This window comes from Taeniopygia guttata, chromosome 14, assembly GCF_048771995.1.
Source record: "Taeniopygia guttata chromosome 14, bTaeGut7.mat, whole genome shotgun sequence".
NCBI classification, from domain to species: Eukaryota; Metazoa; Chordata; class Aves; order Passeriformes; family Estrildidae; genus Taeniopygia; species Taeniopygia guttata.
The window spans coordinates 7,275,806-7,299,015 of NC_133039.1; the positions used below are offsets into that span (position 1 = coordinate 7,275,806).

General features: G+C 67.6%; 2 protein-coding genes across 5 annotated transcripts in view; both read right to left on the reverse strand.

Annotated features, from left to right (window-relative positions):
• Nucleotides 1-14,984, reverse strand: part of CASKIN1 (CASK interacting protein 1) — a 32,343-nt gene extending 17,359 nt beyond the window's left edge. The window contains exons 1-2 of the mRNA XM_072935902.1: nt 14,729-14,984; nt 1,406-1,457 (exon numbers count right to left, since the gene is read on the reverse strand). Of these exons, the coding sequence (XP_072792003.1) occupies nt 1,406-1,457; nt 14,729-14,822 (146 nt within the window). The 5' untranslated portion in view covers nt 14,823-14,984. The remainder of the gene's footprint in view (nt 1-1,405; nt 1,458-14,728) is intronic.
• A 2,203-nt stretch (nt 14,985-17,187) lies between these two features.
• LOC100229864 (hexosaminidase D-like) lies at nt 17,188-20,996 on the reverse strand. Of its 4 annotated transcripts, XM_030285080.4 has the most exons (14): nt 20,827-20,996; nt 20,515-20,620; nt 20,143-20,374; nt 19,932-20,041; nt 19,580-19,667; nt 19,340-19,504; nt 19,064-19,247; nt 18,830-18,901; nt 18,519-18,723; nt 18,353-18,435; nt 18,078-18,156; nt 17,812-17,913; nt 17,596-17,685; nt 17,188-17,506 (listed from the first exon to the last, which is right to left on the reverse strand). In XM_030285080.4, the coding sequence occupies exons 2-14, from the start codon at nt 20,607-20,609 to the stop codon at nt 17,323-17,325; spliced, it is 1,689 nt and encodes a 562-aa protein (XP_030140940.4). In that variant the 5' UTR covers nt 20,610-20,620; nt 20,827-20,996; the 3' UTR covers nt 17,188-17,322. The 4 variants fall into 4 exon arrangements, with proteins under 4 accessions (XP_030140940.4, XP_030140938.4, XP_030140942.4 ...); XM_030285078.4 differs by lacking the exon at nt 20,827-20,996 and having other exon boundaries at nt 20,515-20,765; XM_030285082.4 differs by lacking the exon at nt 20,827-20,996 and having other exon boundaries at nt 20,143-20,315; nt 20,515-20,756.
• Between the last annotated feature and the right edge of the window lie 2,214 nt (nt 20,997-23,210).

Sequence of the window (23,210 nt, forward strand, 5' to 3'; positions counted from 1 at the left end):
GGGCACCACCGTGCCCACGGAAGCGGCAGCGGCGATGTGAGCAGACAGTCTGCACGGGAGGCCGAGCCTGAGTCTGCCTGGGAAATGTCAACATTTTCTGCTCCAGTGCCCTGCTCAAACCCGCTCAAGATGGTGCCAATCGCGGCCTTCCTCGGGGCTGCCTCGGGGCTTCCCCCGGGCACCTCATGGCCCAGCCGGGCACCTCGGCCACGAGCCGGGGACGCGAGCACGGCGCTCACCCACGGCCGGGAACCAGGCAGCACCGCTGGGATGGGGAAACTGAGGCACGGGGCTGGCAGAGCCCACACAGAGCAGAGCACAGCACAGCCTGGATCCCGGGGGATGGGGAAACTGAGGCACGGGGCTGGCTGAGCCCACACAGAGCAGAGCAGAGCACAGCACAGCACAGCCTGGATCCCGGGGGATCCTCTCCAGGAGCAGCCCCGGAGGCTGGAGGCTGCTCCCCTTTAGCTTCAGCACCCCCTGAACCTTCCAGGAGCCGGGGACCAGCCGTGCCCTGCCCGCAGCCCCCCAGCCCTCCTGAGGCCTGCTGGCTCTGGTGACCCCCGGGGTGATGCCCCATTGCCCTGGCACAGCCACGAGCTGGCAGGTACCAGGGGATGCCCGCTGCCACCGCCCTGGTGAGGAGGATGAGGAGGCACCCGGGCTGCTGTGCCCTGGGGATCTCGGGGCGCGGGGACCCGGGGGACGCTGCTGCCCGGCCCCACCAGCAGCACTCCCACGGCAGCCCCCTCCTGTGCAGGGCCCCGGCTGCCTCCCTGCAGCCTCATTAGTGCAATTAGCGGGGCTGATCGCGGCCCCTCTGCGCTGGATGTGGCTGGGGAGCGCCGCCGGTGCCCGGCGGGGTCACGGCTCTCCCACCCGGCACCCCACAGCTCCCGAGGAGCCCCACAGGGCTGGGAAAAGCGTGCTGGGATGTGGGGCACAGCCCTGGCTCTGCCTCTGCCTCCTCTGGTGCTGCTCCAGGGCAGCAGCGGCGCTGGGCACGGGCAGGGATCAGCCAAGTGGGCTACTGGGGGCCAGAGTCCTGGCACTGGAGCTGGCAGCTCGGGGAGCCTGGCACTCCCACACAGACACTCGGGACCCCCACAGCAGGTGCACCCCTACTCACAGCACCCTTGGCATGTACCTCTGCTCACAGCATCCTTGGCATGCACCCCTGCTCACAGCACCCTTGGCATGCACCCCACAGCACCCTTGGCATGCACCCCACAGCACCCTTGGCATGCACCCCACAGCACCCTTGGCATGCACCCCACAGCACCCTTGGCAAGCACCCCACAGCACCCTTGGCATGCACCCCACAGCACCCTTGGCATGCACCCCACAGCACCCTTGGCATGCACCCCACAGCACCCACAGCCGGGTTTGGGCTCCCACTCACCCGTCCGTGTCTTGGAAGTTGACATTGACTTTCTTTGCTGACCCGAGGAGCTCTGGAAGGGAGGGAAGGGGCAGGATGTTAGAGGATGTGGCTGCTGCAGGGACACGGGGCACAGCAGGGAGGTGACGTGGTGGCAGCTCCAGGTTTCCTGCCTACCAAGGCTGGGGCTCCCTGCAGCTCAGGATGCTCAGGGTGGGGGTCCCTGCTGAAGGTGGCAGAGCCCGGGGGCTCCTCCTGGCACCAGGTTCTGCCCATTCCCCCCTGGTTTGCCTGGGGTCCCCCCCTGGCTCCGGAACGGCCCCGTGGAGCCCCTGCCGGGCAGAGCTCAGCCCGTTCCCCTGTGCCCCCAGTCCCCCCGGCACTGCCCTCCCCACGCTTTGGGAAATTAAACCCGCCGGGGCAATCCAATTAGCAGCACGAGGAAGGATGGAGCCAGATTTACATAAGATTTACCCGAAAAATGCCACTCAGGCTTTTCAGTGAGCCGTTCTTCCCACAGCGGGAGCGGGAGCAGGAGGAGGAGGAGGAGGAGGAGGGTGGGAGCAGCAGGGCAGAGCCCGGGTGGGACCCCCAGAGCAGCCCCTGAGCCCAGCACAGCGAGCAGAGCTCCAGCACGGCCCCGAGTCCATGGGAGGGGACCCAAAGGCTGCACGGCCAAGCAGGGAGAATGGGCAAGGGCAGGGACGAGCTGAGCTGGAAGGGGCTGCTTCGGACAGAAAAGGGGAATGTGGGGCCAGAGACACCCCCTGTGCACCTCGGCCATGGCCCTGCTGTCTCCCCCTCCATGTCCCCATGGCAGTGTCCCCCTGTTTATGGAATTATTGGACACAAGGGCTGTGCCACAGCCCAGGAGCCTCCGCATGGACAAACGGGGCTCAGAGGGCAGCAGCAGCACCAGGGGCGGCTGTGCCCAGCCCTGACCCTTAACCTGGGGAGTGGTGCCAGGCTGAGCCAGCCCTGCCCAGGCCACGCAGCGCAGATGGGCCCAAGACAGAGGCTTGGCACCCAGAGCTGGCTCCCTGCTGCCCTCCAGGGCTGCCCAGCCGCCCGAGCTGCAGGACGTGTGCTGGTGCTGGCACAGCCCGTGGGACAGGTGACAACTGCAAGGATGGGCTCTCTCTGCCACAGCAGCCACCTCCAGCCACCAGGTGCCCAGGCTCCCCTCGAGATGAGGTGACTCCTGTGGGATGAGGAGCACTGCAGGGTGCCTGGAGAGGGATGGGGACACCACAGGGTCCCCAGGGTGTAGGGAGGGACGGGAATGCCACAGAAACCATGCCCAAATCCCATCCCCACCACAGCATCCCCATGCTCCCCTGGGAAGAACTGGACAGTACTGGCGGGCAGAGCCCCTGTGCCACCAGGACTGACCCAGTCCCTGCCAGCCCCGTGCTGCCGCCAGCGTCCCCAACAAAGGTGGCATTCAGCTCCCGTGGAGAGGAGCCCAGCACCGCTTCCGCTGCCGCCCCGCGCCAAGAAGCAGCTCCCGGGAGAAGGGGCCGAGCTGCCCCCAGGGGTGCAAAGGGCCGGGGACAAAAGGAGCCGTGGGCACAGGAGCGGCACCGTGCCCGGCACTGGCTCCAACCCCCGGCCCCGAGACGGGCCCTGAGACGGGCCCCGCTCCGGCTAACGGCTCCTTGGGATGGACGGACGGACGGACAGATGGACGCTGTCAGCAGCTCTGCAGTGCCCGGCCTTTCCCAAGGATTGATCCCAGTGAGGGGCTGGGATGGGGCAATGCCCGGGCACCAGGGTGCGGTGGTGACGCCGTTGGCGATCCCTGGGCACGCGTCACCCTCGGCATCACCAAACCACCGTCACCCCAACGCACCGTAGCGGCGAATTTTTCCTCCCTGCACCTGCAGGAGAGGCTGCGGCTGCCAAAATCTGTTTAGCACTTCCATCACTGCCCGTGCCAAGTGCTTAGTCAGTGACTCGCAGCCATGCAGTGGTTTGACTTTCCTTTAAGCTCTGGAAGTGGCCGTCAGCGTGCCGAAGGCAGCTGGAGCACGGAGCCCGGCTGGGGGCTCAGAAAAGGCCCAGTTCCCAGAGCAGGAGAGGAGGATGGGTGCCCTGGTCACCAGGCCCACAGCGAGACGTGCAGCCTGTCTGGGGGCAACAAGAGCCAAGAGAGCTCATTAATGGCTGGGAATTAATGACAAGGAAAATTCTTCCACTAACAAGAGAGAGAGAAAGGAGCTGAGTGCTTCCAATTAAAAATATCGGCTACAAAAGGAGATGGGCACAGTGGGGACGAGAGCAGAGCTCCTTCATGGTCACACTGCCAGTGAGCAGCCAGTGTGTTCCCGGCTGTCCCCTCTGCAGTGACCACCAAGCGCCTGCAGCCACCATCCTGCCCTCTCCGTGCAGAGTCAGATGCCACCAGGAGGGTGCTGTCACAGGGCTGGCACGTCCTCGCTCAGACAGCCCCACCACCATCCTGGGACACCCCAGTGTCCCCTCGTGGCTCCCCATGGGCTGCTCGGGCGGTGGTTGTGCCATGTGCTGTCACAGGGCTCTCCTGGTGTCTCGTGGCAGCTCTCCGCCATTCTCAGAGCAGTTTGCACCCCACAAACACCCTGGGGAAGGAGAGGGGGGCACACACAGGAGCTGGCACAGCGGGTGCAGCTGTCAGCCGTGGCACCGGGAGCCGCCAGCCATGAACAGCGCCCGCCAGAGCAAACACTGCCACGGGGAGCGGCCCTGTGCTGCTCCCAGAAATGCCTTCACGCAAACCCGGCACGGCAGGAGCTACATCACGCTCGGATGGAGCCTGTGCAGCAGCTCCTCGCCGGCCCTGCGCAGCCACGGCCCCGGCGGGCACCGCGGCGCAGCGACGCACGAGCCACCGGCACGTGCAGGGCCTGGGCACGGGCAACGCCACCTGCCCCACCCCAGGGCCCGGCCACGCGTCCCCCGGGCTCCTGGCACTGGGCCTGGCAGCCCTTTGGGTGTCTTGGGGCACGCCGTGAGGACAACCCCATGCCCAACCACAGCTCTGGGCGCTGTGATGCACGGCCACGGGGAGACCCCCGTGCCCAAGCGGAGATCCCAGCACGTGCCACAGGGAGACCCCCGTGCCCAAGCAGGATCCCAGTACGTGCCACGTGGAGACCCCCGTGCCCAAGCAGGATCCCAGTACGTGCCACGTGGAGACCCCCGTGCCCAAGCAGGATCCCAGTACGTGCCACAGGGAGACCCCCGTGCCCAAGAGGGATCCCAGTACGTGCCACGGGGAGACCCCTGTGCCCAAGAGGGATCCCAGTATGTGCCACGGGGACACCCCCGTGCCCAGTCACTGCCCCAGGTACCCCAGGACGCGCTGTACGGACACGCCTGTGCCCAGGTGGCCGCTGTGTGCCATGGTGGCACCCCAGTGGCCAAGCGCGGCTCTGGGCACCCCTTGCAGTGAACCCCCTGTGCCCGGCTGCCCCATCCCCTCCCTGCACACGTGCCCAAGGCCTCGGCCCCACATGGTGGGACTCCTCAGGGGGCTCCTGTCCCTTCCAGCACCCCCTCAGGTGCTGATGCGCCATCCCCTGCGCCTGCAGCCAGCGCAGCGCCAGCGGCGATCGATGCCCGGCGGAGCGTGGGGGCTCCCGGCCAAGCCCCCGCTGACGAAGCACATCCTCACCCCGCTCCCCCCGGCAGGCAGCAGGCGGCTGCTCCGAGCAGATGGCTCCAGCCTCCGCTAAATCAACATCTTCTTAATGAGGGGAAAGCATTGCTGCCCCCTCCCCAGCGCGGCGGCAGCGGATCAGCCGGGAGAACCCCCCAAATCCTCCTCTCCATCCCTTCCCTCGCCCCTCTGCGCTGACCCCACTCCCCTCCTCCCCATCCCTGCTGCTTCCCCACTCCCTAACTCCCGTGGGCACCTGGACCCCTGCGTGTGCCCCCCACAAACACAGCGGGACCCCACAAGCAGTGAATATCCACGGGGAAGACATTCAAGGCCAGCGCCTGTTTCAGAGACAGGGGGAGGATCCTGCAGCGGCATCGCTGGGAGCTGCCGGATCAAAGGAAGCATCCAAAATAGCTGCTCTTAATTATATCCCTCTAACGAGCGCCACGCAAACAACGGGCACTGCACGAGGAGCCCTGGCATGGGCGTCTCTCATTCCTTGCTGCAAGGATGGAGTCCCCAGGGCGGCAGGGCCATGGTGGGGACCCCACTGAGGCAGCCACAGCAGCCCTGGCTGGGTCTGGTGATGACGGTGACATCGGGGAGCTGGTCCTGACAGGGAAAAGCTTGTACTCCTGCAGCCAAGGTCGTGTCAGGGCCGAGGCCGGCGATGCTCTGATGCTAATGAAGCCGTTATCATCTTCCGATCGATCTGGGCTGGATAAATAATGCACCGGGAAGCTCAGCTCGTTGTACAGGGAAAGGGATTGCCTGGGGCTAAGAGGTGCCTGGGATGGGATGGAGCCATTGCAGAGCAGTTCTCAGCACAGCTGGATATCTGCTGCCCACCACAGCTGGACACAGCTGGATATCCACTGCCCATCACAGCTGGACACCCCGGTGTCCATCACAGCTGGATAACTGCTACCTGTCACAGCTGGACACCCCGGTGTCCATCACAGCTGGATATCCACTGCCCATCACAGCTGGACACCCCAGTGTCCATCACAGCTGGATAACTGCTTCCCACCACAGCTGGACACAGCTGGATATCCACTGCCCACCACAGCTGGACACCCCGGTGTCAATCACAGCTGGATATCCACTGCCCACCACAGCTGGACATACACCTCTCACTGCAGCTGGACCTCCCAGTGCCCACCACAGCTGGATCACAGTTGCCCATCACGGCTGCACACCCCCAGCTGTGTGCCCCCGTGCCCGCCACCAGCCATTCCCCACATGCCAAGGCAGTTTCGGGGATGCCGCCCGTGTGCCCAGCACAGGTGGGGGTGCCCCTGATGCCCATCCCTGGCACAGCCTCCTGCAGGGAGCCCGGCTGGGCGCTGGCAGCCTGAGTCACGGCGCAGCGCTGTCCCCTGGGGCTGCAGGAAGCAGCTTTAAATGCAGCTTTCAAGAGGCAGCAGGGACTCCACTGTGATGCTTTTATTTCTCCAAAAGGGAAACTTTTCAGTCCCATGGGATGGCGCGGGGCTGAGCCTGTGGGCTGCCGGGGCAGGCGGGGACAGGGGACACGGATGTTCCCGGGGCAGAGCCGACCCAGCAGGGCTGGAGCTGTGCAGGGGACACAGCACCCAGCAGCACCCAGAGATCCCCGCTCCCTCCCTGGATCCCAACTCCTGTCCTCCCCTGACCTTTGCCGTGTGGTACCGTGCAGCCAGACCGAGCCACGCCGCATCAGCTGGACCCCTCTGGGGCAGTGCCAGCCCCCAGCGCCCCGAGTGCCACGCCGGGCTCTGCTGAGCAGGGGCTCCCTGGTGACTGCCCAGGGCACCCAGGAATGGCAGCAGGGACGGGCAGGAGCCTGCACAGCGCAGGGATGTGCTGCCTGTCCCCCACGGGTGGGACACGAGGGCTGGTGCCAGCTCCGTGGGACCGGCACTGAGCGTGGCAGCCGCCCGCCGTGCCCGGTGCCAGCCGCACGCCCACACGCGTCTCTGCGGAAATGAATCTTGGTGTCGCTTACAGGGAGCCCTAATTGCCAGCCTGGGGCAAACAGGTAATTTTCAGTAATCAGCCTGGCTGGAAGGAGCCGCTGCTGGCACAGCGAGGCTGGCATGGCAGCGATGGGCACGTGGCTGCTCAGAGCCACTGTCACCTGTGCCTGCCCATCCATCCATCCATCCATCCATCCCAGCACGGCTGGCACTGCACCTCCTTGGGACACGGGAGCAGAGAGCTGGATGCATCCTACCCACCTCCACCCTGGGGCAGAGACCATCCTGCCCCATCCCCATCCCAATCTTCATCATCCTCCTCCTCCTCCTCACCCCTCTGCACGGCCAGGGACCCCTGGCAGGACGGGCACTGTCCCTGCTGGCTGCAGGGCGGGACCTGGGCCTGTGAGCATCTTAAATCGTCATTAACCAGGGCAGGGCAGTGATCAGCGGCCTCCCATGAACCCGGCACGGAGAGCTCCTGGTGTGCCCTGAGCGTGTGCACACGTGTGTACATCTGTGTGCAGACTCCTGGTGTGCCCTGAGCGTGTGCACACGTGTGTACATCTGTGTGCAGACTCCTGGTGTGCCCTGAGCGTGTGCACACGTGTGTACATCTGTGTGCAGACTCCTGGTGTGCCCTGAGCGTGTGCACACGTGTGCACACATGAGCAGGCAGCCAGATCAGCTCCCGGTGTGCCCTGAGTGTGTGCACACATGTGCACATCTGTGTCCCCAGGGTCCCCAGTGTCCCCAGTATCCCCAGGGTCCCCAGAGTCCCCGGGGTCCCCAGTGTCCCCAGTATCCCCAGGGTCCCCAGAGTCCCCAGTATCCCCAGTATCCCCAGGGTCCCCAGCGTCCTCAGTGTCCCCAGTATCCCCAGTATCCCCAGTATTCCCAAAGTCCCCAGTATCCCCAGTGTCCCCAGTATCCCCAGTGTCCTCAGTGTCCCCAGTGTCCCCAGTGTCCTCAGTGTCCCCAAGGTCCCCAGTGTCCCCAGTATCCCCAGTGTCCCCAGGGTCCCCAGGGTCCCCAGTGTCCCGGGGCTCAGGCGGCCGCGGAGCGCGCACCGGGAGCGGGAGCGGGAGCGGGAGCGGGAGCGGGAGCGGGAGCGCGCACCGGGAGCGGGAACGGGAGCGGGAGCGGGAGCGGGAGCGCGCACCGGGAGCGGGAGCGGGAGCGGGAGCGGGAGCGGGAGCGGGAGCGGGAGCGGGAGCGCGCACCGGGAGCGGGAGCGGGAGCGGGGCTGCGGGGCTGCCGCGGAGCTGCCGCGGAGCTGCGGGGCTGCGAGCAGCGCTGCCGTAAGCAGCCCAGCTGCAATGCAGGAGCCGGGCAGCCGCCGCTTTGTCTCTGCTCCAGCGGCTCCCGCGGGCCGGGAACGCGCGGGGGCCTCTGGAGGAGGCGGCGCGGGGCTCCGGCACCGCATCTGGAAGGGATCAGCGGCTGCTGCCGCCGCCACGAGCCCGCCGTGCCCGGGGCTTGGCCCCACGGCCGCGCAGAGCCCGTGGGCACAGGGGCACGGGGCAGAGGCGCTCGGGCACACCATGCACACGATGTTCACATGGATGCCCAGGGGCTGGGGCATGCACAGGATGCACAGGGGCTGAGGCATGCATAGGATGATCAGGGGCTGGGGCATGCACAGGGGCTGGGGCATGCACAGGATGCCCAGGGGATGTCTGGGGCATGCACAGGATGATCAGGGGCTGGGGCACGCACAGGGGCTGGGGCATGCACAGGATGATCAGGGGCTGTCTGGGACATGCACAGGATGCACAGGGGCTGGGGCATGCACAGGATGCACAGGGGATGGGGCATGCACAGGATGCACAGCGGCTGGGGCATGCACAGGATGCCCAGGGGCTGTCTGGGGCATGCACAGGATGCACAGGGGCTGTCTGGGGCATGCACAGGATGCACTCGTGCCCACAGTCACAGCAATGGATGCACAGGGATGTGGAGGGGCACACCCGGGCACACGGGAGGGACACCCAGCCTGTGGTGGCTGCTTGGGCACCGTCTCCAGCTGACACAGACCATGGCAGGGCACAGCACTGGGGTCCCCTCATCCTGCTGTGCCCCGGGGCACCCCAGCCCCACAGCCACCTCCATCTGCTCGGCAGCGACCTTGGTGGGGACACCCAAGGAGACTCGGGCAGAGCTGGCACTCCCGGCTCATGCCAGTCCCGGTACCCATCCCTCCCCGGAGCAGGAGCAGCAGCACGGGGCTGTCAGGCCGAGGCAAGGCCAGCTCTGCACCCCAGCTTCCCATTTCTCAAGCTGATTGCTCCTGTCGCTGCAGCGCCCAGCATTAAACACCTCATTTTCTAGTCCCGTATTGAGTTGGAAAATACTATTAACATTTCATTAGAGCTTAAAGATCCCTCTCAGCCCGGCACAATGAGCCATCCCGCGGGTGGCATCACTCCTGTGCCAGGTGGGCTGCACCGGGAAGAGGAGAACCAGGAGAGCAAGTCCCACGTGTCCCCGTGTGGGACAGGATGGTGAGCCAGGGCAGAGGTGACATCAGTGCTGCACACTGGCTCAGTGACCTGCTGGGCATGGCCCACCCTGGCAGCATGCTTGGCCAGGAACAGGACACAGAACAGTGACAGAACAACGGTGCCCATGCAGGCACTCCTGAGTTTTGCTTCCCAATGCCTCTCCCTCACTGGAACGAACACTTGGCCCAGCAGGACCAGCACCAGTCATTAAATATCAGCAAATTTATTCTCCAACATTCTCCCAACAGTGCTGAGCAGCGTTCCCAGCACACAGCAGCCAGTACCAGCACCAGGACAGGCACTGCTGTGGGAAACAGCCTCAGGTACCAGCCAAGAACACTCCAGCACTCGCCCCACAGCCCTGCCCCAGCTCCCACCTGCCCTGAGCCCAGGAACGCCTTCACTGAGCACCCAGCACCGCTTTGGGACCAGCCGGGCCCTGGCACAGCACCCCGGAGCTGCCACCCCCGGGCACTGCTGCCACGGCTGCTGCAGACACGCGGGGAGGGGGAAGGGGCTGGGGGCACCCGGGCACCCCGAGGTGGGCAGGGCACTGATCACAGCCATCCCCAGCAGCGGGCAAGGGGAAGGAAGGGTTAAACAGAGCGCAGAGAGGAGGAGAGGAGCCAGACGCCAGCCTGGCTACTGGAAACCACCATGGGCTGGCAGGCACTGGGACGGCTGTGGAGAGGAGCTCAGGGCACCCTCAGCACTCAGAGCTGCTCCCTGCCAGCGCCGTCACCCTGGGGTGCAGCTGGCACTGCCTCATCCCTGCTGTCACCCCCCAGCACAGGGGCAGCAAGCCGTGGGAGAGCCCCACACGAGGGGCTGCCAAAGGGCTGCTTGGTGTCCAGCCAGGTGAATTTGGGACTGCTGAGAGGAAATCCAGGCCAGCGAGGGAGCTGGGAACGGAGCCGCTGCTCCTCGATGGCAGTGCCCAAGTGCCCCGGGTCCCCTGGGCACCCCTGCCAGGCCAGGACCCTGCAGCCAGCCCGGCCTCGGGGCTGTGCTGGGAGCAGGGGGCACGGGAGGGTTTGCACGCACAGCTCGGCCCAGCCACAGAGGCAAGAATTGTAAAATGCTGAGAAGTCACCCCAGGCTGAGCAATCGTGCCCCTCTGGAGGGAAAGTTGGCACGCAGCAGCCCACAGCCGCCTGCCAAGTCCTGCTGGGAGCGAGGCTTCGCACGCGGGCTGGAAACCCCAAGAAGTTTATGAGGGACCCGCCGACACGTGGATGGGTCGGGCAGAGCCCTGACAGGAACCTGCCTGTCAGCAGAGCTCAGAGCACAGCCCGTGCCCAGGACACGCCCGGGATGCTCCGGCATCTCCCCGTGCTGGCATCGCCCGCGGGTGCCAGCCCGTCCCCTTGGCATTCCGCCCCTTCATCCCTGCCAAGGGCTCTGGGGAGGCGTGGGAGCAGTGCCTGGCCACGCCACGGGGGATGCACGGGCCCAGCACCGCTTTGGCCGAGCTGCCACAGGATCTGGGCCCCAGCCCCTTCCTCCCAGTCCTGCCCAGCACCTCCGGAGGGCCCCAGAGGCAGCAGCACCCAGGGGCTCCGGTGAGCATCATCTGCTCATCCCTGCCCGGCTTTCTCTGCCAGCAGGGAGGCTCTGCCCGGTGCCTGTGTCCAGGGAGCAGCAGCAGGAGCTGGCAGGGGTGCTGCCTCCCAGGGAAGGCTCCTGCTTTCCCACAGGGCAGGGGGAACCGGGCAGCTCCGGTGGCTGCCGGCCACGTGTGCCCTGGGCACTGCACCACAATTGGATTTGCATCTGCCCTGCCTTTTACTGCATGGAAATTGAATTGTAAAATGTCAAAGACATTTCCTAACTGCGCCATATTAGCCCGGTTTTATTAAATACTGTTATCAGAGCAGATTATGAATGCAATCAACTGCAGGCAAGAAAACCCAGAATGAACTGGCCACTGTGCAGGAGGACACAGCGGAGGGCAGGGGGCAGCTGCTGAGGCCCTGCCCAGAGCCCACATCCCCAGGAGTGCTGGCTCTGCTTCCCACTGTCCCCAGATCCTGGGCCACCGCTGAAGGAACATCCCCACCCAGCCAGTGCAGCTCCACTCACACCCCAGCAGGGCTCCCCAGGGCCAGCAGGACACTGGGGGCTCTCGCTGAGCTTTGAGCTCCCTTCCCAGGCAGGGCAGGAGCAGCACAAGGCAGCAGGGCCAGGACTGGTGGGACAAGCCCTGGGATGTGGAGCTGCTGCCAGCGACACGCAGGGCAGGATGCAGAGCCCTGCACAGGTGGCACTGCGGGCACAGGGCTCTCCTGCCCGGCGTGGGGGCACACCGAGAGCTGCCCAGGCCTCAGCACCAGCACCCAGGGCAGTGGGGCCAGGCTGGGCTGGGTTACCCAGGGCCACCCTGACATGGCAGGGCAGGGGGATGCAGAGCTCTGTGCCCAGCCCTGCTCCCTGGCAGGCAGCGTGGCTAACCCAGCCCCAGCTGGCCCCAGAGCTCCAACAGCACGCCAGGACATGAGACCTGCAGGGCCACGTGCTGGGACACCTCCTGGGCCACACGAAGCTGCCGTGTGTGGAAGTGCTTCCCAGAGCCCCCCAGCCTGGCTGGAGGAGAAACTGGGGCAGAGGGTCCAACCCTTGGCTGGAGGTCCCACACTCGGCACCGGCAGCACCACACAGGAGCCATTCCCAACGTGGATGAGCTGCTGGCAGTGCCGGCCCCACAGGGAAGGAGTCAGCTCCTTCCAACCCTGCACAGCCATGGCACTGTGGACCCTCTGCATGGCATGGCACGGCACAGCACGGCTCATCTCCCACGTGCCCAGGACAGGGATGGCACGGTGGGCACGGGTGCTCCTGGAGACACCCCACGGTCCCATCCCATCCCACGGCGCCGGAGCTGAGGGGAAAACGCCAAGTCACCACATTTCTTCGAGGTAGCACCGAGAAGGAGGGGACGGGGAGGGAAACAGTTTGCTGCCAAATCCCTGCATCTGATTTGCGCAACTTTCAGACAAGCTCATCAATTATGGATGGCCGGGAAGCAGGCGCGGTGTGCGCTGCGCCGGCCCGGGCCCCGAACCCACACTCCCACCAAACGGGGCCCCATGTCACCATAGCAACCCGCGCTAATTCACCCAAGGATTTTTGAAATCTCGTTTATTAAACCCCACATGAATAGGATATTACCCAGATAACAGAGCTAAGTTACAAATCTTGCTGGTGCCGCGCAGCGCGGGGAGCGCCGCAGGCAGGCGTGGGACCGGGGCGTGGAGGGGACGCGGGGACAGCCCGGCGTGGGGACAGCCCTGCTCGCTGCTCTGCCACCCCACGCACCACCACAGCCCCGCTGCCGTGGTCAGAGGGGCTTGGGCACCCCAGGCTGGGAGCACGGCACCCACCGCACACGTGGCACCCGCTGGCACAGGGGGAGCGGGATCCGGGGGGAAACGGCCCCAGAACAGCCCAGCACTGGCACCAGTGGGTCCAGCAGAGCTGGAGATGGGCAGCCCAGCAAGGGAATGGGGTGAGCATCCACCCCAACACCAGGTTAGCCCCACTGGGTGTCCCTTGTCCCTAACCTGTGGTCCTGGCATAGGAGCACTGCTGGCCCCTGTGGCCATCCTGCCCGGTGTCCAGCGGGCTCAGCCGTGGGACACGCAGCAGAGCGCTGGGAAGGACAGGGATGCAGAGGAGGTGGTGACAGCCAAGCACCTCTGGTTGTTGCCACAGCAACGCCAGCTGTGTGCCCAGGCCAGCAGGGACCCAAGAAGGCTGTGTGGGGACACTGTTGGGCACAGGCCAGGCGTTGTCCCCATACCACCCACTGCCCCAGGAGGCCACGGCAGCAGCAGTGTCTGGAGTGGGATGAAGTGGGCTCTGAGCTGGAGGTTCTTCTTGCCCTGCACAGTCCCTCAGCAGTGACAGCAAGGATGGCACTGGGGGCATGGGGGACACCGTGCCAGCCCTGCGTGGCATGAAGAAACACATGCTGGCCTCATGTTGGCACCGTGAACATGCTGGATGCAGAGCAGGGACACGGGGAATGCTGTGCCAACCCCGCTCAGCACCAGGACATGGGACAGCACGCTGGCCGTGCTTGGCCAGGAGCAGCCCTGCATGACCAGGGACAGGGGACACCTGCACAGCTCCAGGGGCGCCCACATTTGGGGAGTGCCGGCCCTGATGAGAGGGGCCGTGGGCACAGCAATGGAGGGACTGTCTGTCCAGTGACCCAGAGCCACACGAGTGCCCCCCGTGCTCCCTGTCCGGAGCCAGGAATGGTCCCCGGCCGCGCAGCTCGTCCCCGGCACCAGGCCTGGAACCTGCGGCTGCATCAGCACCATGAATTATTCAGTCCCGGGCGGAACGCCTCGACGGAGCAGTTCCATCCTCCAGCGAGTAGATACTCGCGGAGCTCCACACACGTACGCCCGGAGACGCACACGCAGAGGCACACGCACGCCCCCGCAGCCTCACACCTGGCCACGCACCCGCCACGCACCCGCGGAGCCGCGCACAGCCACCCGCAGGGATGCACCGGGACATACCCGCGGAGCCACATCCAAACACCCCCTCAGCGAGCAGCACCAGCAGCCCAGCCAAACACACAGATGCCAGGGTACACACCGCCACGCAAACACCCCACGCACCCAAACACAGCCGCACGCGCGCCCGCGGCAGCGCGGACACCCGCGGAGGGGCGCGGGCAGCGATCCCCGCCGCTCTCCCGCGCGGGGCCGCCGCGCTCGCTGCACGCACACGCGGGTGCGCCCGGCCGCGACCCCTGCCCAAACCCCCGGGAGCACCGGGCCCGGCTCCGGGGGTCGGGAGTTGCTCCCGGGTACGGGGCAAGGGCAGCCCCGCCGGAGCCCGACCCCGCCGGGGGTGCCCCGGGACCGGCGGGAGAACCGTGGCAGCTCCGCACCCGCGCAGCGCCCGGGGATGCTCCGAGCCCCGCCGGCACGCTCAGACCCACGCCGGGCAGCGCCCCCCGCCCCTCCCGGGGTGCCGCCGGGGGTCTTGGGCACGTCTACGGTCCCCGCCCGCCTGCGACGAGCCGCGGCCGGGGAAGGGCCGGGGACGGGCCGGGGACGCTCCGGGGCGGGCAGGGCGGCATCGCGGCCGGGCCCCGGGAGCAGCGCTAGGATGCGGCCCCGAGCCGCCGCGCCCGTGCTGCGACGCCGGTGGCCGTGCGAGCCCCCCCTCCGCCTGTGCCCCCACCCCGCCGCCCCCCGCCCGGCCCCGCCGCCGCACTCACTGGCTTTGCCGGGCTTGGGCCTCTGCAGCAGCTTCTGCACGGCCGCGATGTCCTCCGCCTTCACCGCCTGCACCAGCTCCTGGTCCTTGCCCATGGCTGCGCCGCGCCGGGGCTGCCGGCTGCGGGCTCACGGCCCGAGCATCCTCCGCGGCGAGGGGCGGGGGGCGGCGGGGGGCGGCTCGGCGCGGCTCGGCACGGCTCGGCACGGCTCGCCTCGGCACGGTGCGGCCCCCCCGCCCAGCCCGCCCGCTCCGGAGGCGGGGGCGGGGGCGGCGGCGGCGGCGGGCGCCCGGGGCGGGGCGCGGCGGGGCGGGGGGGCCGCACCGGGAGCGCGGGGGGCAGCGCGGGAGAGGAGGAAGAGGAGGAGGAGGACGAGCAAGAGGAGGAGGAGGAGAGGGCGGGGGCCGCCCGGTGCTGCGGGCGGAGCGCGGGATCCCCCTCCCCGGTGCCGGGCCCGGGGGACGCCCCGGTGGGAGCCGCCGCGCAGCCGTGGCGTGGAACGAGCTGGCGGGTCTCGGCGGCCGGAGGGAACGGGGGCAACACGGCTGCTCGGGGCCTCTGCCTCCTCGGGGAGGATCCCGGGGGGGTCCAGCAGACCCCCTCCCGGGGTACCCCGTGCTCCCCAGCCCGGATCCGGGGTGCCCTTCGCCGTTCCCTGTCCCGCCTGGCCATCGCAGCAGCCTGCGGTGCCGATAACGGAAACCGGGCAAGGGCAGCCTTCGTTATTTCTGTAAATAAAGCGCTCATTACCGCGTCATTTTCCACTTTTGTTGACACAATGGCCGGTGCAATTCGTCCCTTTCACTTTTAAGGCTGAAATGATCGAGACATTCCAGTGGCGGAGGGTTCCCGGCTGTGCCGAGGGCTGAGGAAGCTGAGGAGCCCGATAGGAAATGGGCCAGTGATGGACAGGGCGCTAATGTCCCCGCGGTGCCATCAGGGCAGAGCACGGACATCACTCGCGCGAAATCAGCCCAAATTTCTGCCCTCCCGGACAAGTTCTTAGCTAAAAACCTCGGGCAGCCCCAGCTCCAGCCAGCCGGCGGTGGGGCACACGGGGCCAGAGGGCTGCTCGCCAACCGGGCACTGAGGGGTGCGGCCCCAGGTGGGTGCAGTGCCCGGGGACCGGGAGCCGCAGCCCCGTGTGAGCCCCCGGGGCAGCCGGGAGGATGGAGGAGGGAACCCAGCGGTCCCCCGATGCCCCCTGCCCGCCCCGTGCCCCCGAGCTGGAGCCCAGAGGTGCCCTGCGCAGCCCCCATCTGCGGGCTGACCCCCCCTCGGGGATGGCGGGGTCCGTCTCCTCTCCCCACCCCCACTTTCCAATCCAGGACATTTGGGTTGCCAGCACAGAACGCCGTCTAATCTGCCCTCTAATCCCGCAGCCGGGCGCCGCACGGGGCTGAGCCGCGGCCGGGCTCCGGGGCTGGGGGCTGGGGCTCCGCACGGCTCGGGGGCTCCCCTCGCATCTGCCACCACCTGATAACAACCGCAGCGCCTCAACAAAGGTCCCTTTGTGCCCCACCCTCCCTCCTGCTGGGCCCCCGCACCCGGACACCGCCACAGGGGGCAGCTCCTGCCCCACGGCCCCGCCGGGCACCGGCACCTCTGTGAGCGGGGCACCCACGGGGCACCCACGGGGCAGGCGTGGGGCCGGTGGGGCGCACCGAGGCCGGCCCTCCTCCCCCCTGAGCCGGGCTTTGCGGGCTGAGCTCCAGCCTGGCGTTCCTGCGGCTCCCTCGGGCTCCTGCCAAGTCGGGCTGGCCTTTGCAGAGCAGAAGAATGTGCGGTGAAATGTCCCCGTTCCTGCCCTGCTCATGCCCAGAGAAAGCAGCGGCCGGAACGGGCCGAGCCGGGGGCACGGGGGGTTTGGGATGGGCACTGTGGGCAGCAGGCACGTGGAAAGCTGCCTGTGGGAGCTGCAGACGGCAGCAGCAGCAGCAGGAGGGCTCATCCCACGCAGGGATCCCCCAGCACAGCCCCTTTCCATGGGAGAGCAGCACAGCGGGGCCTCTGCCCGGGCTGGGACTCTGGGAGCACACGGGGCCCTGTGCTGGAATCACAGAGAAGGAGGAAGAGATGAAGGCAGAGTTTGAGGCTGAAGAAGCCACCGCTGTGCTGACAGCCCTCCCGGTGTTCCACGGGCACTGAAAGCAGCCACAGTGCTGGCAGGGCCCCTCGCTGTCCCTGCTCCGTCCCAGGTGCCAGCCCTGCCTGGGACATGCAGCCACACGCTGGATCCCGCGCAGGGAGGGCACGGCCACCCTCCAGGCCAGCCGAGGCACACGGGTGTCCCCACGAGCTCTGTCCCATTCTGCCCTGTGGCTCCCAACCCCTCGGGCTCCATCAGAGCCTGAGAAGGGGCCCAGGAGCTGTCACAGGGTAGAGCCCATCCCTCCTCACCAGCCGAGCTCCGTGTCCCTGCACAGGGGAGCAGAGCTGTGCCCCCAGCAAACAGCAGCATCTACAAAAATACTTTATTGCACAGGGGGCACAGGGGCTCTGTACAGTGCGGGCAGCAGCTCCGCCACCAGCAAACAGCCACGCAATGGTGGCCCCCAAAGCCGGGGGGCAGCGGGAGTGGGGGGCTGCAGCCCCTACATGGCCTTGGGCCGGCCCTTGAGGCGGATGATGGCCCGGTAGTCCCGCACCAGGTCCCGCAGCTGGTCCAGGTAGGGGTTGACGTTCTCCTCCATCCACTCCTCCACCGTGTCGGGGAAGTAGATCCTCTCCAGCTGCGCACGCAGCTCACGGACAAAGCCCTCCCAGTCCTCATGGAGCCTGGAGGGGGGAGAGCAGGGGTGCAGCTCCTCCTGCGAGGGACCCCCCCAGCCCCGGGCAGACTCCTGCCAGCCCCCAGCAGCACCTACTTCAGCACCTTGCTGCCAAAGCTCTCCATGTTGCGGGGGTTCCCAAACTGGTGCTTCCGATGGTAGGGGCTGAACCAGCCCTTGATGGCACTGGAGAGGCACGGGGGACTTGGGGGCACGGGGGCCACGGGGGATGGGGAGCTGCACAGCAGGCAGGTTCCCTCCCATGAAATACAGGTCCAGAGGCACCAATGCCACTGCTCCCCCCGCTGTTACCTCTCCTCCTCCAGAGCCTTGAGGATGCTCTCCTTCAGGTGCCCATGAACCTGCTCCACCATGCGGTAGATTTCCACACCGGGGAACTCTCCCCTGCCCTCGCTGGGGAAAGGGAGGAGAAGTGAGGGCTCAGCACGTGGAGTGCACTGAGCTGGATGAATCCCAGCAGCCTGGCAGCTCTGGGACCAGGGCATTGGTGTGACCAATGCTCTGCTTCCCTCCAGCGCATCCCTTCTGATGCAGCTGCCCCTGCCAGGCGCACGCACCAGGCGCTCTGCTCCAGCTGCACGCTCTCCAAGCCCAGCACTTCCAGGACCTTCCTCTTTGCCTCTTCTGTGAAGCCCCCTGGGAGGGCGAGGAAAGGGACAGAAGAGCGAGGGACACGTCACCATCAGGCTCACCCCAGCTTCAGCACACCGCCAAGGCTGAGCGAGCGAAGCTCTTCCTCCTCTGCCTCCCAGTCCCCCCAGTGCCCTGCCCAGCAGGAGGGGTCCGGCAGGCTGTGGGAGCTGGGGGGAGCCCGGCAGGGCTGGGGGCTCACCGTTCACCAGGGTCTGCAGGCAGATGGCCAGCGAGGGGATGCTGACGGGCAGCAGCTCGCAGAGCACCGAGTAGTGATCGTACCTGAGGAACAGGGACAGCCACCGCCGTGCCAGCGCGGCTCTGCGGGCACCAGGAGGGCACGGGGGGGGTCCCACACCCCTTACCTCTGCCAGCCGGTGAGCACGACGCCCTGCAAGCGCAGCGGGGCCAGCCGTGGCACGGCCTGCATCACCTTCAGCCAGCTGAGGTGGTTTTTCAGGTGGGAGCTCAGCGGGGTCCAGGCCTGCGCCGGCCCCGTGGTGCCCTTGAAGGCGCTGGCGAACCAAATGGCCTCGAAGCCGCTCTCCACGTACTTGGTGAGGAACTGCTCTGCAGCGGGACAGCCGCGAGCCACCAGTGCCACCGGCCCCAGGAGGCTGTGGGGGGCTCGGGGGGATCCCCCCACCACCCCCAGGAGCCCGGCACGTCCCCGTACCGATCTGCTCGGCCTCGAAGTCGGGCGCGTAGAACCACACCACGGGTGAGACGTGCCGCGCTATCCCGGACTCTGCGGGGACAGCAGCCAGGGGACACGGGTTGGTGAGGCAGCAGGAGGGAGCCTCGGGCTCCTCACGCTTCCCCCAGGGCAAGGCGTGCCCTGCTGGCACTGGGCACGATGCCAGCCAGGAGCCTGGCAGAGGTGCCACCGGTGCTGTCCCCGTGCCCTCACCCCGCAGGGCTCCCACGCTGATCTTCCTCAGCATGTCGTCCCACATGAGCACCCGCAGCCCCCAGAACTGCGCCGTGAGGAAGCCCAGAACCTCCTGGATGTGCTTCAGGTACATGGTCCCCACGTCGCCCTTGTTGTGGCTCATCCAGTTCTTGGAGTCCATCCCCTCCCCGAGGTGGAAAACCTGGATTTGGGGGAAGGGAGATGCTCAGCAGCCCCGGGAGCACCCCCCGAGCCTGGGGCGAGCGCGGGGGTCCCTGCAGAGCCCCTGCCCACCTCGTCTGCACCGATGTGGATCCAGCTGGAGCGCCGGTGCTTCTCGATCACCTGGGACAGGAGGCTCTTGAGCAGGGCCAGGGTGTCAGGGACGTGCGGGTTGAAGCTGTTGGGGAAGCGCTCCACCTCCCGCAGGTGCTGGTACTTCTCGTGCTTGAGGATGAACTGCGGGAGGAGCCATCGGGGGTGTCCAGGGGAACCCCCGGGATCTGGGATGGGAGCAGGACTGGGACCCTCTACCTCCACATGGCCAAAGGTCTGCACCAGGGGAACCACCTCCAGCTTGTGTTTCTCCGCCAGCTGCTGGATCCGCTCGATGTCCTCCTCGCTGGGAGGACAGGACAGGCTCAGCGGGGGATGCCAGGGCAGAGGGCACAGCGTGGGGGCAGTTCCCCTTCCTCCCCCTCCTCTGGCACCCTGCCCACATGGCCCCAGTTGCCCCACATATGTGTGCACTTTACTGAGGGGCACCAACATTGACCTGTCAGGGCAGGAAGAGCTGCTGGTGTGCCCAGCAGCACAGCCTGGCACCCTGACTGTGGTTATTGGGGCCACAAGCCCCACGGGCAGCTCGGCACACAGCCCTGCTCACCTGTAAGCGTACGGGGACCTGAGGATCTCCAGCTCCCCCTTGAAGGGGAACATGTCCTCGTACTCCATGAGGATGCCGTTGGCTCCCAGCTGGGACAGGAGGGGGAACACCTGCAGGGTGGGCAGGGTGGGCTCAGCAGTGGGGATGGCACAGCCCAGGTGCCAGCAGGGCCGAGCCCCGTCAGTGCATCCCCTCCTTGGTCCCCCCTCACCTGTTCCAGGTAGGAGACTCTGGGCGCAGCTCCCTTGAGGTCCAGGTGGACCAGCCTCATTTCGGTGGCACTGACATCCCTGGAGACCTGCTGCTTTTGCTTCAGGGTGGTTATCTTTGCTGCAGGGAGCTCCAGAACCTGGCTCTGGGGGATGATGTCCTGGACGACGTCACCTGTGTCCCCCCAGAACTCACTGTCCTTGCTGACGTGCTTGTGCAGCTCCAGGGTGAAGCTGCAGGGAGTGGGGCAGGGATGGGGGTGTCCGTGGGGTTATGGGGGCACCAGCTGCCCCCAGCACCAGGCACCACACAAACACAGCCCAGGGGGTGCCACAGACTCTGGCCCCACCCCGGGGTCCTGCTGTCACCTCACCTGTCACGGAAGAGGAACTTGATGCCAGCCAAGGCCACGAGGAGCAGCACGACGAGGCGCAGCAGGTTCAGCCGGTGGCTCCGCTGGAAGGCCATCTCTGGGGGCTCTGGGGACACACTCGGGGGGTACTCCGTGGCCAGCAGTGGCCGGAGGGACCCCAACGCAGGTGAGCCCGCCCAGCCCCACGTACCGTGCCCTGCTGCCCTGCCCGGGGCAGCACGACACCCAGAGAAAGGCGACATGGGGGCAGCCCCTCCGGCCAGCCTGCTGCCCATCGGGGACGTGGGGCAGTGCCCCGCGTGTCCCTCCTACCTCGTGTGGCCCAGCGCGGGGCCAGGGCCGGCTCCGCCTCTCCCTCTGCCCGCACGGGTGGGGCCGGGCCCGGGGGACCGGGGCGGTGGCTGCAGGGCAGGTCCCCACCGGGGTCCCGTCCGGTCCGGCTGAGGGTCCCCCCGAGCCGGGGGCCGTGTCACAGGGCGGGTGGGTGGGCTGGCATCACGGGCTGGGCACGGTGCATCCCTGCGGGGAGGGAAGAGGTGGTTGGGAGCCACCCGGGCACATGCCAGCACCGGGATGGCACCGGGATGGCACCGGGATGGCACCGGCACGGTGAGGGTGGCAGCCTTGGCACCCGCAGGGGCCGCGCGAGAGGCAGCGCGGATCCTCCTGGGAGCCACTTTCAGGCACTTCTGCCCCTTCCTTCTCCGGTTTCTCCGGTTCTGGAGGGCTCGGTGAGGCCCGGCCAGGGCAGCGCAGCCCCCCCGGCCCCGCGGAACCGCCGCCGGTGCTCCGGGTGAGCTGCACCCAAACACAGCCGAGCTCGGGGTTAAATTCAGCTCCTCCGGCAGATTGGGGAAGCGAAAAGCAGATTTTGGCAGCTCTGCGGGTGCCCAAGCGGCTCAGCTGATGGCGAGGGGTTTGTTTGTGTTACCGGAGCGGCGGCGGCACCGGGAGAGCCGCGCGGAGCCGCCGCGCTCCGGTCCCGGACACAGCCCCGGTGCCTCCCGACCCCGGGGCTGAGCCCCCCGGAGCCCCCCGCAGCAGGACCCGCTGTGCCCAGAGCAAGGCCCGGTCACAGGGCAGGACAGCGACGGGCAGGAGCTGCAGCATCCCCGCTCCATCCCCACGGCCCGGTGCCCGCCGGTGCCCGGTCCCTCGGTGCCCGCCGGTGCCCGGTCCCTCGGTGCCCGCCGGTGCCCGGTCCCTCGGTGCCCGTGGGCAGGAGGAGGAGCAGGAGGCGGTTTTTGGGGAGCACTGCACCCCTTCCTCGTGGCACTGCAGCTCCTGTGCCACGGGGCACAAATGTGGTTCCCTCTCCCTGCCGTGCCCAGCTCGGGATATTCCTGGCAGCTCCAGCAGGGATGTGCCAGGGTGCAGAGGTCTGCCAGCCCAGGGGTCACCGCTGGGTGCACGGAAAGGCACCGAGGGCACACGGGAGGGGGGCAGTGGCCCCTGGGCACGCAGCACGGGGAGCCCAGCACCCAGGAAGGGCAGAAATATGCCAAGTGCTAATGGCGCTGTCATGGGAACACAGCGCCTGATCGGAACAGGGATAAATATTTAGACAGACGCTGTCAGCTCGCCAGGATTCGGTGTTTTTAATGCACGGTATCTTATTTAAATAGGGCAGTTTCTCAGGGCTGGAGCTCCCGGGCACAGCCAGGGCGAGGGATGGGCGCTGGCCGGACTGGGGGAGCCCCGAGGGGTGCCGGGGCCAGCCAGGGCCCTGTCCCTGCGCCGCGGGGACATCCCTGGGCAGCGAGGGCTCGGCCCATGGATGCCACCCCTCTAACCCGGCACTGGCCGCCAGCACCCGCTGGATTTGTCACCTCGCATCCGCTGCTGCCACCGCCGGGCCGGCGCTGCCCCGGCCCCCTCCCTGCCCCCAGGGTGGGCTTTGCTGCCAGCCCCCCTCATCCAGCCCCGCTTACCTGCCCGAGCCCCCCGGAGGGGAGGGTGGGAGCAAACCCACCCAAACCTGAGCCCGGGGGTGGCAGGGGCCGTGCGGGGCAGGGAGCCGAGTGTCCCGGGGTGGCAGGTGCCACCGTGGGCTGGCAGCGAGGGTTTCGGGTGCCCCCCGCTGCCCACAGCCCGCTCCGGTGCTCCCCGGTGGTTCCACGGCGAACCCCCGTGCCCCGGTACCCCCGGTACCCCCAGTACCCCCGGTACCCCCGGCATCCCCTGTACCCCCGGTACCCCCGCTCACCTCCTTCCAGATCATTCCATGGCCAGCCTGGCCGTGCCCAGCCCGTGCTGCCAGCCTGTGCCAACCCCAGGACGAGCTGCCCCTCGCCAGGGGTGGCGGGGCTGCACCCCACAGGTCCCTGGGCACAGCTGCTCCCTGTCCCATCCCGGTCCCTCCCGGGAGCACCCACGGAGCAGCCTCTGGGCACAAGGGACCCTTCCCACAGCCCACCCATCCCTCTGTGCTGCGGGGCACCCCCCGCACCCCGCAAACGCGGCACACCCCACAACGCCCCACACCAAGGACACCCTGGGCACTGCCGCTCTCCACGGCACCCTCCGGGCTCTGCTTGGCACCCCTGCGGCCCCGGGCACACCGGCACCCTCCGCGGGCATCCCTGCACCCTCCCGAGCATCCCTGCATCCCCCTGAGCATCCCTGCACCTTCCCGAGCATCCCTGCACCCCCCCCGAGCATCCCTGCATCCCCCCGAGCATCCCCGCACCCTCCCG